A 19,479-nucleotide genomic window follows, 5' to 3' on the forward strand; every position below is an offset into this window, starting at 1 on the left:
AACCTGACATGAGTCTGACCGACTTATTTCAAAACACCACAGGGGTATTTCAGGTCCGGGTGGAGGGTCACTCACAGCAGACACTCTACACGTGTCAACTCGGTAAACTCGCCCTGAAGAGGAACACATTCATTCTCTATTTTACATGTAACCACACAGTGGTTCAAACTGTCCCGGCTGTTGACGAAATCTCGAGAGGAACTCGAGAGGAACTGTACTGACTTTAACATATACTTTAACTGTTTGTATATGTATATTTATGTCGTGTTCAAACAGCACGTCTGCGTTAAACCAGCCGTATTAGCTGAAAAACATTACGTTTTAAGTTGTTTGTTGTCTTTCAGGAAGCGTTGCATGGTCACTACGTACGTGTCGAGGCGATTTTCTTTTCAGCCACACGTAGTTTTTAAGGTGCAGTAGTTACGACGTAAACTTGACTCCATGAGGACACAGAAGAGGACAGTTTAATATGACCGAGGAAGAGGTAGTAGTAGACGCTAAAGTTAACGGGTGCGAGACGAAAGCGGACGCGGCGAACCATGCACCTCCGGAGGCGGGAGACGCGGCGCAGCACGAGGACTTAATCGTTGAGAAAAGCGGTCATGAGGCGCCGCAGACCACCCGCCTGTACAAGCGGCGCTGGATGATCGTCCTCCTGTTCAGCTGCTACTCACTGAGCAACTCCTTCCAATGGATACAGTACGGCATCATCGGCAACATCTTCATGAAGTTCTACGATGTGGACGCCTTCACCATAGACTGGATGTCTATGATCTACATGCTCACGTACATCCCCTTCATATTCCCGGTCACCTGGCTGCTGGACAAGAAGGGACTGCGGATCGTCGCGCTCGTCGCCACCGCGCTCAACTGCGCCGGGACGTGGATCAAAGTGGCCAGCGTCAAACCACACCTGTTCGCCGTCACCTTCCTGGGACAGTTCTGCTGCTCCCTGGCGCAGGTGTTCATCCTCGGCATGCCGTCGACAATCGCGTCGGTGTGGTTCGGTTCAGAGGAAGTGTCCACCGCCTGCTCCATCGGAGTCTTCGGGAACCAGGTAAACACTATGTGAGACACACACACACACACACACACTGTCCTCTCTTCGGGTGCTATAGGCTACAGGTCAAGTTAGTGCTTTACCTACTTCATCACCGATTTAAAGTGTGGGCTTGTGTTTTGGCTTCACTGCACACGAATGAGCGGGATATTCCCACACTTCTGTTTGGCACGCTTGCGTAATTACGCACTCCTTGGGTGACCTCGGGGCACCAATTAAGAATGAGTGGGATCAACACACAGTGAACACGGATACAACATTACAGCAATATAGCACTGTCACTGCTCATAAGCTCACACTAATATACAACAACACAGTTATGTACTCAGAGAAACACGCAGCATACACGCCCAGTATAGTTATGTGAACTCAAAGCATTTATTATTCAGCTGCATGAAACATGTGGGTGATGGATGCTCTCGGTGGAAACCTCCTCCCCCGTCCTGTCCTGGTGGTTCATACTGATACTTGACCATGACAGTAGAAGTAGTCACAGAAAGAGTTCCAGACAAAGAACCACTGATGAGAATCCAATATTGTTTTAGTCAGCACAGAGTTAAAGAATGACAAAATATACAGTACATTTGAAATAATAAAAGTTGTGCCTTAGTTTGAGCGTGCTGATGTTGGTGTAGTTGTATAGTTTATGTCTGTGCTACATGAGAAACCTTCATGCAAGAACAAATCCTACCAAATATACCACCTGATATTCCATGTATGTTTGTTCTGGTGTGTTTAAGAATTAAATAATGGATTTTATTTACTGAGACAAATCAAAGATGAAAAAAGTGTTCTGCATTTTTTCATGAACAAAACATTCTGGTCAATGACTGTGCCAGAAAACCAAAATCCAATCACTGTGATTATTGTTTTACTTTCAGGAAGAAATATCCACACACTCAAAATCCATCTGTGTCTGAATTAGTTGCAGCAGCAGCATGTTGTGAAATCCACATGAGCAAAAAGATGGCACACTGAAGGTTTTTGAACAAACATTTGAGTCAGCTTAAAGCTGCAGCGTGTAACTTTCGGTGACTCTTTTAGCTCTTATTATTGTGATAATCCAATATTAGAGACGAAGCAATGTGTACGTGTGCGCAAATTCTGTGAGCGAGAATATTTTACGAGCGTCAGTGAATGTATCACAGCCGAGCAGAGATATCGCTGAGTTTTTAGGGCCAAACCTAAAGCACACGGGCAAATCGTTTTGCCTTTCCCTTTCTCTCTGGCCTTCACTGTTTAACACACACGCGCTTCTTTTGTGTTTTCAATCATACTCCAATCTGTTTGCAGCCATCTTGCTTTACGAGCACAATGTTGAAGTAGAAAGAATTGTTTTTATTAGTAATGATAGACTTTTTATAATCAAGCAAATATTTAAATAATCAAATACTCATGCGTGTACCTAATAACTTTACACTACTGTCTGAACTGCTGGACACAGGGTTCTTACTAACAGGCACAAAAGCACACTATTTGTTATTATCTTGAAGCGTCCAGACTTCATATCGTTGCGTTTCATCTGAACACTTCCTTCTAGGCAATGATAAGTCTTCAGTCTTCACTGTCTGTTAATTTTGTGGGTTTAACAATAGCTGGGGTAGCAGGTAACTGATAATATACTATATAATTACATAAACTAAGAAGTAACATGGAGGAATAGAATCTCCTTTGTACCGACTGTCCTATAAACAGTGACAAAAACTTGGAAACATAGTCCAACTCTTGGAGACTTCATTAAAATTCAGAAAAGGAATGTGTTTGTTTTAGTTGTGTGAGATCATTAACTGAGGCAATAGTACATGGTCTAAGTTGGTGGGAGTGGTTAGCGTCAAACTGGACAATTATCTCCATTACCATCACATGACAAGACTGGAGGTTTGCAAATATGTGGACATGTGGTGAAGAAGTGCAAGTCCAGCACTTGCACTGAGCTGAGACCAGTTTGCACGCAGGACAGCAAACTGTTGGGACACAAGCTGTGGCACTTTCAGACCTCTTACCTCTCACATTCCCGATCCCTGTTGTGCCGTAGGACAGTTGCAATGCCAGGGAACAATACTTTGAAAGCCAATCAGGCCAATTCTGGACCCGGTGGTGAAGAATGGCCACGGTCCAAGGCTGCAAAGAATCTTGCACCTGGCTTTGCTTCGCTGCAGTGGAGTCCAGGACCTTTAGGCAGACCCATCTCTATTGGTGCACAGTTAGACGTTGTGGCTGTGCGAGGTGACCGCGTACATCTGGCACCAAAGCTGAAGACCAAACTTTACCATCGCCGTTGGTTCATGCTGTTCCTCTTCAGTGCCGTCTCCGGCAGCAATAGCTTCATGTGGCTCCAGTATGGCATCATTAGCAACATTTTCATGCGCTTTTACAATGTAGACTCCATGGCCATAGACTGGTTGTCTGTGATATATCTGCTCACCTACATACCACTTATTCTGCCGGTCTTGTGGCTACTGGACAACAGGGGCATCCGGGATGTCGTCCTCGTTGGTTCAGCCTTTAACTGCATTGGCGCTTGGATAAAAACTGGCAGTGCAGATCCCAGTTCGTTCGCGGTCACCTTCTTTGGCCAGTTTGTGTGCTCAGTAGCCACAGTGTTTGTGCTCGGTATTCCTTCTTATATTGCCTCAGTGTGGTTTGGAGAGAAAGAGGTTTCCACTGCCTGTTCCATAGGAGTTCTGGGGAACCAGGTTTGTCTGACTATCCAATAACTTATCATCTTTTCCTTTCTACTTCTGCGGCTCGTGACTTATAGAGACACTTAAACTGTCTGTAGATCGAGTCACATAGGACTTATAGTGTCTGTGTGTGAGGGGCCAGAGAAATGATGTTAACCGTTTGGTGACACCTTCTCGTTGTCTGGTCACAGGTTTAAATGTAAAAAAATATGCAGTCCAAATTATCTTTTGAATGAGTCAGATTGTGAAGTAATATGATATTGGACTAATGTTTTAAAAAGTTACTCATAGAAATGTTGTAAATGTATTCTATCTATGAACATTTAAAAAAAACAGTCTTAACTCTAAGCAAGTAAAAATAGCTTCTAAATACGTACGGTGTGTTTCCGTTCACTTGGTATGTGTGAGATAGAATTTCTGTGGGAGTGAAACTGCAAACAGTGTTTTCTTCAAGCCACTGTGATTTCACATTGCTTTTAAAAACAGCAGCTTAGCTCCAGTCACTCCAGGTCTGTCTTAAACTTATGTTATTTGTGTGTGTGTGTGTTTTTCTCTCACAGCTGGGTATCGCCATCGGGTTCCTCGTGCCTCCGATTCTCGTGCCTAATGTGGACGACGTTGACGAGCTGGCTCACCACATCAGCATTATGTTCTACATCACAGCAGGAGTAGCAACGCTGCTCTTCATCCTTGTTGTCTTTGGTAAGGTAATAATGGAGCATATCAAATGTCACTTTACAATAGGGAAATTGAGACAAAAAAAAGTGACAAGAGGACGCAGCATTTACTGAGACAAGGAAGTGATGTGACTTGCTCGTGTCAAGTCACATCACTTCCATGCTGTGAATCTGCTCCCTATGCAGTTTTGTTTCGGTTTGATTGCTTCCTAAAATATTATCTCAGTTTACATTTTAGGAACAGATTTAGCACGCAAGAAGTGATACTAGTTTTGCCTGGAAAATGTCAGTTTAAAAACAAGCAGTGAGTCAGACTACAGTAGATGCAGAACCTTGTAGAGCGCTGGCTTCAGTTTTAGAAGGAGGGTGGGTGGAGGCACTCGCAAGCATTTTGAGGCACAAAAGGAGTCTTGTGAAGGAATTCCATAGTCGTACCATGCACAACATTCACACAGACTAAACATCAGGGTGGTATGAACATCCAAGCAAGAAAACAAAGTATAAATTATATATTTTATACATTGTGTTCTATGTGTATATTGTTATTTTGGCGTATGGGGTTTTCCCCCCTCAGTGTTTTCATTTTAATGAGTTTTAGGGGGAACTAAAGAGGTACAATAATACAGAATTGCACAATAATCGTTTGATAATGGTTCCTTAAGTAAAATCAAGCCATAGGTATTGTTTTAGAAGTTTGATATTTCCTATTTCATTCCCTTGTATTCATCTTTCATCCTTTTACGTTAACGTTCTTCTCTTAATCTTAATTAAAACCCCTTATGCTTGGATTTACTGAGTTAATTTAAGCAAACAGTTCATTTAAACAAACTACTGCACACTTAAAAGATAGAGCTTACGCATAAAGATATCGTAATCCACTGACATGACATTTTTCTGGAGACAAAGCTTTTCTATGCAACAAGACACGCACTGTCCTCCACCTTCGGGTCATGTGACTGGTGGTATAGTCGGAGGCTCGTGACTTGTGCCACTCTTGCTTACTCCAGCAAGAGAATTTGCACCAGCTGGCCGCAGTTGTTCCATGATATGACATGACACATTTACTTAGACACAGCACACCCTCACACATACATGCAAGATGCCATGTATGAGGGTTGTCCTGCTGGCTGGGCCATCTGTGGTCCCGCAACAGTCCTGTGAGTCAGCAGACAAAGTCCCAAAGATTCACAGATTTGCATAAACTGTGTGTGTAAAAAAGACGTGCGAAGTTTAGCTGCTGCCTGCCTGCCTCTGAAAGAATTTACAGAAACCGTCTGCAGCGAGAAGATAGGAATTATTTTGGTTGAATGAATGAGAAGAATTAGCGGGTGTTTTAAAGGAAAATGAAAACCGAAGTGCTTCACTTAAATATAAATTCAAAACGGCATCAGTCAGCTTCGCACTGCTCTGTGTTCCTCAGTATAGTGGTGTCCAGATCTGGTGTCACACGGCAACATTCCTGTGCTGCACACAGGAAGTCATTAGTTATAAACCGACACAAAGAGGGGACAGCAACATTGCACTAGTAAAGCAAGAGGGTTTGAAGGGTTTGTAGGGACAAAAGTAATTTACAGAGACTTCAAAATAAGTTTAACCTTTTTATTAATGAAAAAAAAGGGACAATCAAGTTACAATCAACACATGGAAAAATGAAACTACTAACTGTAACTCTAATTCATGACTCCTACGGGGTTGCAGATATACTGCCACTGTCAGGTCTGATAGTATTTCTTGACAGAGGCCTACAAATAATGTTCCATTGTTTTTATTCATGAAGACCAAATGGAGGTAGAATTAGATTAGTTTGAGCCTGAAAAGGCCCCTGTGTAGAGCTAGGATAAGAACATTATAGTATTAAAACCCACCAGGATGTTTTACCATTAAAACATGTCATTTCATAACTTTCAATGATACCAACATGTCACCATAACCCTGTTTAAGAGAACCTTATTGTATATCCCCATGTGTGAACATGCCTGTAGTTCCACTCGCACTTAAACAAGGGAGATTTCTCTTTAGGAGTTCACGTTCTCTTGTAAGTGCTTTGGGTTTGTTTTTAGCACTGAGCTGTACATGTTCACCACTGGACCATCTCAATGAATTGGTTGTCTCTTTCACCAAAACAAGAGCGTGCCACTGACTGGACTGGAAAGTGTGCAGTCAATGAGTCGATGCAGACTCAGACTTGGGCGTTTGTTCACATTTGTCTGTGTAGATCGATGTTCGCGGACCATCTGCGGTTGATTCTTTTTAGCAGTCATTTTGTAAATGTTGACATGGTGACATGATGTTGACATGATAAACTTCACATATCTTTGATCCACAGAACTGAAACATGCAACATTTTTATGTGTTTATATGAGGGCTTTACACAAAATACACATGTCTCACATTTGCTGCAGTGGAAAACAAGAAAAGGTTTACAGCCCTGTTTGTTTTGTGAAAACATTGAGCGTCTATTGTCTTAGCTTCTCCAATCTCCGGAGTCTCTTTCTGTGTCTCCAACTTTTAAGTAAAACAGAGGTTTGTACTTTATCACTACCATGTGTTGTTATTTTGTATCATCTTGTGTGTCAGTTGGAACAATTGTATAATTTTGGTTGCACCATTTTATTTCAGCAATATGTGTCCTTTTTGTGTCCTGGAAAAAACAAAGTACAAGGTCGACTTTAGTTTTAAATTCAGCCCTGTAGGTTTGAACAGTGGTTGGTTACACAACCCAAAAAATAGACATGGCTGAATCTTTCTGCAAGTAGAAATGTATTTTTTTTATTTGTGTTTGTCATTGATTGTATTCGTGTTTCACACTTTTGTTTGTCTCTGTACACGTCAGTCTTCCAGGAGCGACCTAAACTTCCTCCAACTCAGGCCCAAGCAATAGCTCGTAGCATCCCATCAGAGCAGTACTCGTACATGGCCTCCATCCGGAGGCTGCTGCGCAACAGGCCCTTCATCCTCCTCATCATCACTTACGGTCAGTCATCACCACTCATAGCATAAAAGCTGCTATTTCATAGTTGTATAGTCGCTGTTGCCTCTCACAGTTGCTGTTGTGTTAAGTAGTCCAACACAAATGAGCTGTCCTACCATGCAGTCAGTGATTCTCTGGCTGAAACATCCCTGGAAATCCTTAACACATCCCCTTTAAAGTTTGACAAGACATATCTTTGGATCTCATATAAGTGCTCATCACTCACATAAAGCGTTAATTATTGAAGCAACAAGAGGTTGCGAGCGAGTGTCTCATCTGGGTCCAAAGTTTCTTTATGGTCGGACAATGTTTAATGGATTTGATCGGAGTTTGTCAAAGGTAAAACATTTTATGATGTGAATCACTCTGGGATGGATGGAAACCTTTCTCAGGTGTTTCCCGGGTTACTCTGTTCAACAGCTGTGAGCAATTTCCTATGACCTCGCGGTGTTATTTCAGACAACACAATGAACATGACGGACTATAATTAGAGCGTGTGTCACTGTCCTTCACTGTTGCCTTTGAGTTTGTCAGGTCAGAGTCACCTGATTGTCACACTGTGTCTTGCAGGCACACAGCTTTCATAAATGATGTGGATGAAAGCTTGTTTTACAAACTAGCTTGGTCGGGTCCCTGAGACACAAGTGAAGAGCAAATACTTCCACAGCTCCACTGTCGCATTATTATCCCGTCATTAGTTCTTCCCTGCCTGAAAGATATTTTGTTCCTTTGTTTTGTTTTATTCACCCGACAGGTCTGAACGTCGGGTGTTTCTATGCTGTTGGCACGCTGCTGAACCGCATGATCATTGCACATTACCCTGTAAGTAAACACAATTGGTTTCAGTGCTGCCACTGTAATTACTTTTTGTCACTCACGTCACCTTAAACCCACGTTGCACGTCGCCTTGTTGACATTGCATGACATGAAAAGCTGGAGCAGCTTGTATTTATTGTTTTAATGTCTATAAATCAAAATAATGTGGATGACACAGTAGTAAAAGTTTGGAGTTTGACCAGTAAATTTTTTGGACACAGTCACACAGATTTACTCTATTATTAAAGGGCATATATGTACAATGATGTAAAACTGCAGATTTTTGGGAGCGTTGTCCTCTCTGCTCAGACTTGAGACTCTCACAGGTTGTCGGTTAATTTGAGAATCCCATCCAGTGCAAACTGAAATACGACTCCCCAAGGAATTATAAAATATACTCGCTGTACTATTGTTATTGAAGCCTGTATTTCAATTAAATACGTTTCCTTAATGCACAATCTAGTTGTTTTAATTAGTATTTTCTATTTACAGTTACTAATGATTGAAAGTTTTTGAAAGAAAGATTATGCCTCTCTATGACACACCTTGGCTGTCGGCTTTGTTTGTATAAAGTATTTCATTACATTTTACTGACCATTAATAAGATGTGTGCAGGAAGGATTGACCTGACAATGAATTCTTGTAGAGTGTTCACACCCCCAGCTCCCCCTGTGTGAAATGTAAACTGCCGTGCCTTTCCTTGGTATGCAAGATCATCGGGTCACTGACCTCAGTCTTGACCTTTCAGGGGGAAGAGGTGAATGCTGGGAGGATTGGCCTGACCATTATCATCGCAGGGATGACTGGCTCTCTGATCTGCGGCATTTGGTTGGACAGAACTAAAACCTACAAGTAAGGCAAATGTAGGAAACAGAAGTTCCTCTTTTTCTTTTTTCTTTTCTTTTAGTGTCTATATGTCTCGGTCTGTGTCTCTGTTTGTCCAACTGTCTTGTGCTGCTCCAACAATTACTTCTGGTTCCTGAGCCCTCTGGCTGCTTAATGACAGCAGTGAACTTACAAGAGTAAAGATCTGCAAATGAGACAACTTGGCCGTGTTCGTGGAATACACAAAGGAACATATCCATATGTTATTGTCCATATAATTTATTTAAAAAGTGTATTTTTGTGAGTGTCTTCCCTATCAAAACACTTTGGTTTTATCCACTCTGTTTAATTGCATGTTTTCCTCATAAAATATCTATTATTATTATTATTATCTAGTATTTGAATTTTTTGACTGCAGCATTCTGTGTTTTCTTTTTATTATGTGTTTGTCTGTCTGTCTCTGAGCAGCATAAATCAAAATGTAAAGGCTGGATTTGGATGAAGTCTTACGGCGATGTAGGTTATGGCCCAAGGAAGGAATTGTTACATTTTGGTGGCAACAAGCGGGAATCTGCACGTAAAAAAAAACCCACCAGTAGTTGTGCTAAAAGTTAGAACTGCTTGTGATCAAACATTTCATAGTGAACGCCACATGAATTTATCCTGATAATAACGATAATTATTGGGCTTTGTGCTGTGTTTTCCAGGCAGACGACACTTTTAGTCTACTTCATGTCTCTAGTGGGGATGATCATCTTTGCTGCTACACTCAGTTTGGGACACCTTTGGGTCGTCTTCATCACCGCTGGTGCTCTGGGGTAAATTTCGTCTCTTCATTCTCCCTTTTTTTTTTTTGTGAGACGCTCTATTCAAAATGATTTCATACAAGATACAACACGGTCTCCTCCACAGTGAGTGGCTTTTTACATATGACAATTAATATTCCTGCAGTAAACATTGTGCAATCCTTTTGTCACGCAGGGAGGCCTGTTATTTTCTCAAAGTGCAATATGTCTGTTGACATTTGCAGCAATAATTTACACCGTATTTATACAGCAGTCACCTTTGGCTTCCATGCATTCACATACACGCCGCAGGACCCAAGATAAGCATTTGCCTTTGTACCCGCTCCCCTATGAAGAGCACGTACAGAGATCACATTTGTGAAGAAATATCTTCAACAGTGAATTTAGTTAAAGCGATCAAACTAATCCATGTATCGTCACTGTTTACCACTTAGTCTGCTTGTAAGTGCATCAAAACAGAAACATTTGGTATGATTTGGAAGGAACGATAGCATTACTATTTACCTCTCATCCCTGTTTATGAAATCAACTCTGCGGCAGCACCAGATTGGTTTTACAGATTGGACTTTCTGTGAAGGCACACCTACATCATACAACCGTGCCTGCTCACATGCATGTCCTGCCAGACAAGTGTTCAAGACTCATGCGACTTGTCAAGCAGAAAACAAGATTTGTATTTGTCAATGGAGACTCAGTGAGGCTCCAGATAGCCTCACACTCCTGCTTTATGATCCCATTAATGGAGCATATTCGTAAGCAGAAGATGCATGAATGTAAAATAAATGTATATGGTAGGGCTCTGCAACCTGTGGCTCTCAAAGTGCACACCTCTTTTTTTTTTTATATTTTGTCAACTGAAAATAGACGTCACATCCTATGTCTATATCAAACTCAACAGACCTGTTTGAGCGATTCCCAACACTTAAATGAAGTCGTGTGTTTGTGAAGAAGTGCACGTTTGGATCCACATAATCATGCCAACAGGTTTTCTCAAGCATGAGCTACATAACATCCAAACATTGTTTTATTTATTCCAAAGTGGGTCAATTTTTTGTTTCATCAATTTCCCACAAATAATGGAAGGACATAAATACGTCTACGTAGTTCTGTGTTTTATTTCAAAAGAGGCCGACACGTGTCGGCTGTGTTTTTGTGTGTGTTTTCCTTTGTCAACATTTTCCGTGTTTATATTTCTAACCCTAACCCACTTAAGTAATTCAATTTCTTTAGAAAACTTTATACATGGTGTTATCTTTATTTAATGGCTCCAGGTGAATTCTATTTGTTTGGAGAGAGGTGAAAAATGGCTCTTCTGATACTGGAGGTTGCTGACCCCTGGTGTAAGGGAACACACTGACTCCTGCTGTCAGCTTGTCTCACACACACTTGTGACAGAGTTTCACTTGTCACATGAGTGGAGAGGCAGCCTGTTGCTTTGAAGTGCGAAAGTGACCATGTCATTGTGAAACCTGGTGTTCTTGTACAACCACACACCTTTTACTCTAAAGCTTTTCTGACTGCGAAAGGGTTTGTAATCCTGCAGCCAGAGAAATGCAAAATGCAGGTTGTAATTTAATCAAATAAATAACAGGCGTTTGAGTCGAGGGCAGAAAAAAAGAGCAGTTATTGCTGTAGTTAAAATAAACAGAAAAAAAACACACACATCCAAATGATCAGAGTCACAATGCCAAGAGCAAGAAAACGCCTTATTATAGTTACAAGGCATGAACATTATAACTATGATATTATGATTCTTGTGTGTGTGTGTCCAGGTTCTTCATGACTGGCTACCTCCCACTGGGCTTTGAGTTTGCAGTCGAGCTCACGTTCCCTGAGTCAGAGGGAACCTCGTCCGGACTCCTCAACTGTTCAGCACAGGTACGTCCCCGTTACACCACGCGTCATTATCAACATCATTTTGTCATAAAATACCCGAACGACAATCTGTGTTATCTTTTTCAGATTAGATTTGATTGAGCTTTATTGTCGTTGCATATGACACAGCTACGAGGAAACGGAATAAAGATTATATAGTATATGTGTGTGTGCATGAATGTCTATTGCGAGGTATATACAGTGGGCTGTAAATGTAGATATAAAGTATGTGCCGTGGTGCAGAGTGTTACTGGGGATATATACATGTACAACTAAAATCAGTAATGTACAGTGATTGATGCAGTAGTGCAAGTAGTATATAATGTAAGTGTAATATGTGTGAATGAATGAAATGTTTGACCTTCCCTGTTGTATCAGTCAGAATGTACCATGCACACTTAAGTCAAGCTACGGTTGTAGCTCGATTATACGGTTTAATTGGAGCCATATAAGTACAAAAAAAGTTTATTTATATAGAACCTTTTGCAGATAAAAAAAAACAAAAAACACAATGTGCTTTACAATATAATAAAATACAATGGATAAAAACATAGACACAAAAAACCCACAGATTCAAAGCCATAAAAACCCTTGTCTAACCAAAACAGCCTCTGACCTGAAGACCTCAGGGTGTGGGCAGGTGTAAGAGGGAGCTTGTCCATGAAAAGCTCTAAAAGTAAGGACCAGGATTTTAAAACATACTTGAAAATGAACAAGGTAACCACTGATGTGATCTCTTGATTAAAAGCTGCGCAGCAGCGTTCTGAACTGCCTGAAGACGGTCAAGCTCTCGCTTATTAAAACAAATAAAAAGGTTGTTACAGTCGTCTAAACAAGAAGAAACAAAAGCCTGGGTAGTGATTTCAAGTTCGGCCTTTGACACCAGAGATTTGGCAACGTTCCTCAGGAGTGATATTGAAAAGGCAACGCTGGGTCAAAAAGGTTCTCTCCAGTTCCAGTATGTTGTTTAATCTGAGGGATTTTATCATCAGGTGCAACAATGTCCCACAATACAAGCTCTAGGTGGCGCTGTGCCCCCTTTCAGCTTGTTAATTCCGTCATTTTTGCGTCTCTTTAAATGTAAGATGAGCGAGCTGTGATGCACTCAACTCGGTTGTTGTTTACGAGGCTTTGGAGCAAGCGGGTCAGCTCTGATGTTAATTGTTACACATAAAAAGTGAGTATTTCATATTTCTTACAACAGAAATACTCACAAAACTTTACAACAGGAGACAGATCAAACACTACTGTGATCATTTAAGACGTAATGTTATGTAAAACCTCGCAGTCCTCACAAAAACACTCGTTAAACGGGGCCCCCTGGAGAAATGATTGCCACTTTAATGGGGCGGATTTTTCAACGCTCCAATCCTGACCGCTGCGTGTTCCCACATGTGCAGGTGTTCGGGATTATATTCACCATCTGCCAGGGCAAGATCATCGACAGCTTTGGCACACTGGCAGGAAACATCTTCCTCTGTGTCTTCCTTCTCATCGGCACAATCATGACAGGTAAGACCTTTTGAGATTGTGCAGATTCATGTCGCGCACAAAGACGTGTGTTTTGTTTGTGACGTTTCAGCTGTGAGGCTGCAGGATTCTTCCAAGCTGGGAGTAATAGTGAACAGCTGGAGTCTTTCCAGCATGATGACACATGCTTTGTGTTTTGATTGTCGCACTTATCGTTGGGTCGGCTGTCGCAGCTTATAGACGAGCCACGTGGCAGAAACAGCAGTCCACATTTTAAAGATCATAGAAATTCGGTCATTTCCTTGTGAAGGATCAGTAAAAACAGAAATGTGTTTGCCGGGGGAAAGAGAGTGGAGCCGCAGACAGTCTCCTGTTTCCATCTTCTCCTCCACTCGAAAGAGAATGTTTTTCATTAACAAAGCTCCGTGCCAAAGATTTTTGAAAAACACTTAAGTGGAGGGAGCAGTAAACAGTTTGTTGTCCATTGACTTGAGTAATGGAAACTTTCTCATGACTTGGATGATCATGAACGTCCTGTTAGAAATGCTGCAAACCATTATGCATACGGTGGTGCTTATTTTTCAGGTATGAACTCACGCTTCACTTGACCCCTCAGTCAATAAAAAGCCACTTAGGTGTTTTTTGCACGGTCCATTGAGGGAAAAGTGTATTAGCCACTGGAGCGCTAAACTTTGTGCACACTGGATAAACACTTGAAGCGTTCTCTGCTCACAGAGGTCAACAGCCTGACTCACTGTCTTTTTTTTTTTTTAAGTTACTCAGCATTTTTTTTTTAGACACGAGGGGAATCTTGTGCTTTGGTCATTGTGTTGGCTTTATTTAAATTTTTGATTTGATACATTTTTGATTTGTGCTATACATTTGTACATGAAGCTGCACAAGGTTATAACTTTGCAACACTTGATAATCGATTAATCGGGTTGAAGCTTTTTTTCATGATTAAAACAAGATTTCCGATTGTTTAAGCTTCTTAAATGTGACTATTTTCTTCATGTCTTTGCTCTGGATAACAAAGAAATCATTAAAAGTTCATCATTTTGGTTTGCGGGTAAAACATTTGAGAACATCATCATTTCCTGGTTTGACGAACGCCGATCAACATTTTTTTAAGGTTTTCTGACATTTTATGGACTAAACGATTCATCAATTAATCGAGAAAATAATCGACAGTTTAATCGATTATGAAAATAATCGTTAGTTGCAGCTCTGTTAAGATGCTATTAATGCTTCATGTTTTTGTTTGTGTGCTAGTTTTCGGGATCTCGTGTCATAGCATTGTCCTCGTCTTTCTTTGTGAAACTAGAGATGAGTGTGTCGTCGTCTCACTGTAGCCGCACCTCTTCTTTTCTCTGCAGGGTTAATCAAGTCTGAGCTCCGGAGACAGAATGCGAATCACCTGGCCAAAGCAGCGGCAGTAAGTGACAACAAACCACGCATAAAAATAAAGTATAGGAGTAAGATTGAATTCCTTGGTTATCCTCAGTCGAGCAAATCACTCAAACAATGTTGCTTGTGAAATCTGCGCCTTTCCTGCTGAGATGAGTGGAAATGTTGTCCTGCAGCTGTGAAAATGGCCTGTGTTTTCGTTTGCTGGGGAGGAATCGGTCAAGATTGCATGCTGCTTCAGAAATATCTCGCTCTTTGCTCCATAATGTGTCAGCTGCTGTTGTTGTCTTGAGCTGTCCTGCATATTGTTGGCACGTGTCCTGGTGCTGCACGTCTGTCTCTGTCATCTTCTGCTGTTTTTACATTCATTCAGACGACACTCACCTGCTCGAGGTCATGTCATAAGCAGGAATGATGACTCTAAAAGGGCTTAAGTTATGTTCAATTTGTCCAGTGTAAACTTACTGGTATGATTGTTTTAAGTGAATAGTTTTAACCACAATTCTATCAGGAAAGTGTCTGAATGGATTTAAAAACAAGTGAGGCAGCGCTGCCTGAAGAAGGTGACAGGACTGTGGAGGAAATCTGTGATGAAATCAGTGATGCCACACAGTGTGTCTCCAAACTCTGCGGTGAAGTCAGTGACGATGCTCAGGAAATTAGTCACATTCTGCACAACTAGCCTATAATCATGTTTTGCAGGGGTTTTTTTTAGAAACGGCCATATGGAGACTCAAAATGACAAGATATTTAACGCTTCTTTGTCCGTCCGTTAGATATGGAGGAACAGGCACGACAATTAGCTTAGCATAAAGAGTGGAATTACTGCTCGAGTGGCTATTTCAAATGTCAATCCGCTCATTAATGAATCCATTTGTTTAATCCTCACCATTGACTGTATATTAAAACAGTATATGGTTTGAAAAGTGAAGCCCAGGATGGAAGTAGCCACCAGGGGGCGACTCCACTATTTGAATGGACGTCTGTGGGGAAAATCAGTCTATTTCTCAATTTAAACATTTTCCTGAGTTGGTCTCTATTGCTTATTTCAGGTCCTCATCAATAGAAAATGTCATCATGATGTAAATTTTGTAAATTATGTTCCCATTTAGAGGAAAATGGACATTAAAATGTCGATAACAATGACTGACAGCTGGTGTCGTTCACCTGGTGTCGCCTGGTTGCTGATGACATCTGTAAATTTCATCCAAAAACTGTTGCAAAAGTGTGATTCTTATCAAAAACTGTTGTAAAAGCAACAGTTTTGTAGCTCAGAGCTGAGCTAAGCCAAACCAGCTGTCCTGTGACCTTATATTTAATTGACAAACAAGATATCAGCCTACTTACAAAGCAAATAACCTTATTTCCCAACGCGATGACCTGTTGATTTTGCGATAACATTCGCGACTTATGACCTTAACCATCTATAAAACGCAGACATAAAATCATTCACAGAGGAAATAAAAGCACTGCCCGTCAGCTCAGAGTCTGTCAACTTCACCCCAGAATGGAGACACACCTCCATGAACTCTGAATAAGAAGTGATCCGCAGCTGTTGTTTTGGTAGGAGGGGCAGATGTCGGGACAAGACTACGGAGCCACATCATTACTCTCCAAGCCACGGACTCCTGCTTCTCAGATCTGATCAATAAATCCTACTTTCTGCTTTCTACAACAACAACAACAAAAAAAAATCTCTACAAATCTTAGCTGAACACACAGGCACTGAAAGGTAGGAGCACAGAGCAATGCTGATGATCACCACACCTGCTGCACACTCTCCTCCTCTTCACCCCCTCACTCTCTTACCTGTGTCACTGTCTCACAATCACACTGAATTATGTGCACACAATCAACCCTTTGCACCTAATATAATGTAACTGCATGATAATGATAAGAAACACATGAGAGTGTCGCTGGATTGTCATATTATTTGTGTGAAGAGGTCTTTTTTGTTATACCGTTTATTTTGAATGTACAGATTTGTATGAGAAGACGGGGTCTCCCTTTTCATTCAAGTAACAGTTTGATATCAAAAGATGTAAAGTTATCAATTTGTTTACAAAAAACAAGCAAAGGAAAGTCCAACAAAACATCATTTATCTTCTCTGCATACTCATACTGTGTTAAAACCTAATTTAAAATAGCTCAACCTGAATGACATAGTATTGATTCATTGAATTAGAAGTAATGGGAGATATTTAAAAACCTACTAAGTTAATAATACTTCAACTAAAGTCTTATTTTTACAGGTATATGGACCTGTAATGTAGAGTTTTTTTTGTTTACTTTTTCCTCCACTAAAGGAAAAATAACAACTATTTTTATTTCTCTGTTTTAAACATTGAAGAAGACATTTAATTTAAAGAAACATTGATTTTGTCACTTTCTGACATGTGTTCTTGTTTACAGTGATAAAATAGATATAAAAACATATATAAATAATTCACTTTACAAGTCATTGCTTTTGCTGATTTAAACAGATCTAGACTCAAATCTATGGAATTAGATTTGTGTCAATATTTCAAACGACACCTTTTAAGAAGCACATAAAATATCAATTTAATCATTCAAAAATATTGACTCAAAATCTACAGAAATGAGAATTGAAACTGATGAAACTGTTGATAAATAACACAACTCTTGTGATTGATAGGGACCCTCTGACTGCCATGTTGGGAGCCTGGGAGCGACGTACATCATCAGTGAAGCTCAGCTGTAACGCACACACACACACACACACACACAATCTTCCTAGCACACATTGAGGAAGTCACCTCCCTTCTACGAAGAGTTGAATATTGTGATTGTTTATTTAAAACCGTTAAACGCTTGACTAATCTTACATGCTTTTAACACACAATGTGAAGAACACAAATGCCGTGTTTGGAAATATTTTTATACTGAATTATAAATGATCTTTTCACTAATTCAGAAACAGGACACACATTTTGTGAAATGTTTTATTTTTTTATCTCGATCTTTTAACGTCTCAGTGTTTTCAGTGTGCAGATGATTACAGTCCAAATATTTGCCCGAATTCATTGGAATGAAATCCACGATCCACATTTGTATGAATGATTTATTTTTTTGAATGTAAGAAATCTCTCTTATTTTAAAGATGAAAATAATTTCTACAATGGTGTATTGTAGGCTTTCTGGTTGACGGCAGCCCACAAGGACAAAATATTGATGGCACATGGGTTAGTTATGTTTGTACCATTCATGTTTACTTATTTAACATGATATAAAGCCATTTTATGAAGATTCCTTTCTGCATTGCCTCTTTTTTATTTTGAATCTCTCAGTGAAACTACTTGAGTAAATAGACCAGGGATTCTCAGTCCTGGAGACCCCACTGCCCTGCATGTTTTAGATGTTTATTGAATTTATTTGGAGCAGGGGAAACCTCTAAAACGTGCAGGGCAGTGGGGTCTCCAGGACCGGGATTGAGAAACACTGCGAGCAGTTGTAAAAGCATAAACCAATAAAGTGAGGTTTACGACACCTAATCCACATCAGGGATTGGATATAGAATCTAGTATCATATGTGGCTTCGGCATTTCACTATCACAATATAAATACCGTAGATTACTGCCGTGTAAACATTTCACGTTGCCGCTAGAAACGCAACACCAGGTCACACTTGTGGTGCATCAGAAGAGGAAGATCTAGATGGGTTTTCTTCTTCTTTTTCTTATGGGACAAATAAAATCTAATTTAAGACATGTGATCTGTTGTACTTTTTCTGCACCAATCAGTGACAGACATTCCATTTTTTTGTTCGTGTCATTAACATCTAATTTTTATTTAACCATATAGAAACCCATTGAGATCGAAATTTCTTCTCCAAGGGTGACATGGATTTAGGAGACGGGTTATACCAAAACGCTCATTTAACAGTGTGCAAAATTAGCCTGACTTTCAAAGTGCAGGAATTGAGGTCACAGTAATCGTTTAAAGGTTGCTCGTTGTCTTGTCTAATAGGATACAGCGAAAGGCTCCAAGTGAAATCGGGTCAGACGTTTCCACTTCAGCGTGGAGATTGTTCTAAGCTGAGCGCCTCCTTTTCCCCCCCATTTCTGCTCTAAACACGAGGAACAATGTGATGGAGAACATCACACGAGCTAAATGACATGTAATGTAATAATGTAACGAGCAAAGCGCGTAGTGGCTTTTAGTTCTTTGTAGAGGAGTGTGCAGATATGAAGGAGCTAAGCCACGTTCAAACTCACAAGATAGAAATAATAGTGTTTGTCTGATGGCAGTAAGTGGAAGGAGTGACGGAGAGGGTGGTGTTAGTGGTGAATCAATAATAATTAACAATACAGGAGAGTTTGTGTTTGATGGAGAGGGATCTGTATCAGGATGAGATGTTGAAAGTAAGAATGGATTCTTGTGGAGATTGTGTGCTTCTTTGTGTGTGAACACAAGTCAACACGAGTCATATTGCCTTGACTCTGGAAAAGGTGATGTTAGAGGTTTCTCTCGGCACAACTCCTTATTTAAAGGAACACATTTAACACATGAGAAAATGCCATAGTAAGTATATACAGCTACATGTGTCTAAAGGATGAGATACATGCGGGATGGTTTCTCCCCCTCTTGGTCACTTGGTGGCAGCATTGTCATGTACAAACAGAGTTGACTCTCCTTTAAGCTCCAGATGGACTCAAATGAGAATTGCAAGAGAGAAAAAAAAAACACGAAAAAACTGCGGCAATTTATACACTTATATATGATATCAGTGTTCATCAAATAAATATACTGTAGTGTGAACCCAGCCAAACAAGCTGTACATTTGAATAAATGACGTTTAACATTCGTTGGCATGAGGAGTTCAAGTTGACTTGGAGCAGCTCTGACATGAGCTCATCCTGACTTCAGG

At 40.5% G+C, this 19,479-nt stretch overlaps 1 protein-coding gene across 1 annotated transcript; it reads left to right on the forward strand.

Annotated features, from left to right (window-relative positions):
• The first annotated feature begins 31 nt into the window (after nucleotides 1–31).
• flvcr2b (FLVCR heme transporter 2b) lies at nucleotides 32–17,858 on the forward strand. The gene is made up of 11 exons (XM_058613599.1): nucleotides 32–1,057; nucleotides 4,305–4,446; nucleotides 7,255–7,395; nucleotides 8,147–8,214; nucleotides 8,957–9,060; nucleotides 9,741–9,851; nucleotides 11,612–11,717; nucleotides 13,115–13,226; nucleotides 14,561–14,619; nucleotides 16,159–16,323; nucleotides 17,248–17,858. Exons 1-10 carry the CDS (start codon nucleotides 470–472, stop codon nucleotides 16,234–16,236), a joined length of 1,509 nt encoding a protein of 502 aa, XP_058469582.1. The 5' UTR covers nucleotides 32–469; the 3' UTR covers nucleotides 16,237–16,323; nucleotides 17,248–17,858.
• Nucleotides 17,859–19,479: the final 1,621 nt, after the last annotated feature.

The sequence above is a fragment of the Solea solea genome, chromosome 17, assembly GCF_958295425.1.
Source record: "Solea solea chromosome 17, fSolSol10.1, whole genome shotgun sequence".
Classification (NCBI taxonomy): Eukaryota; Metazoa; Chordata; class Actinopteri; order Pleuronectiformes; family Soleidae; genus Solea; species Solea solea.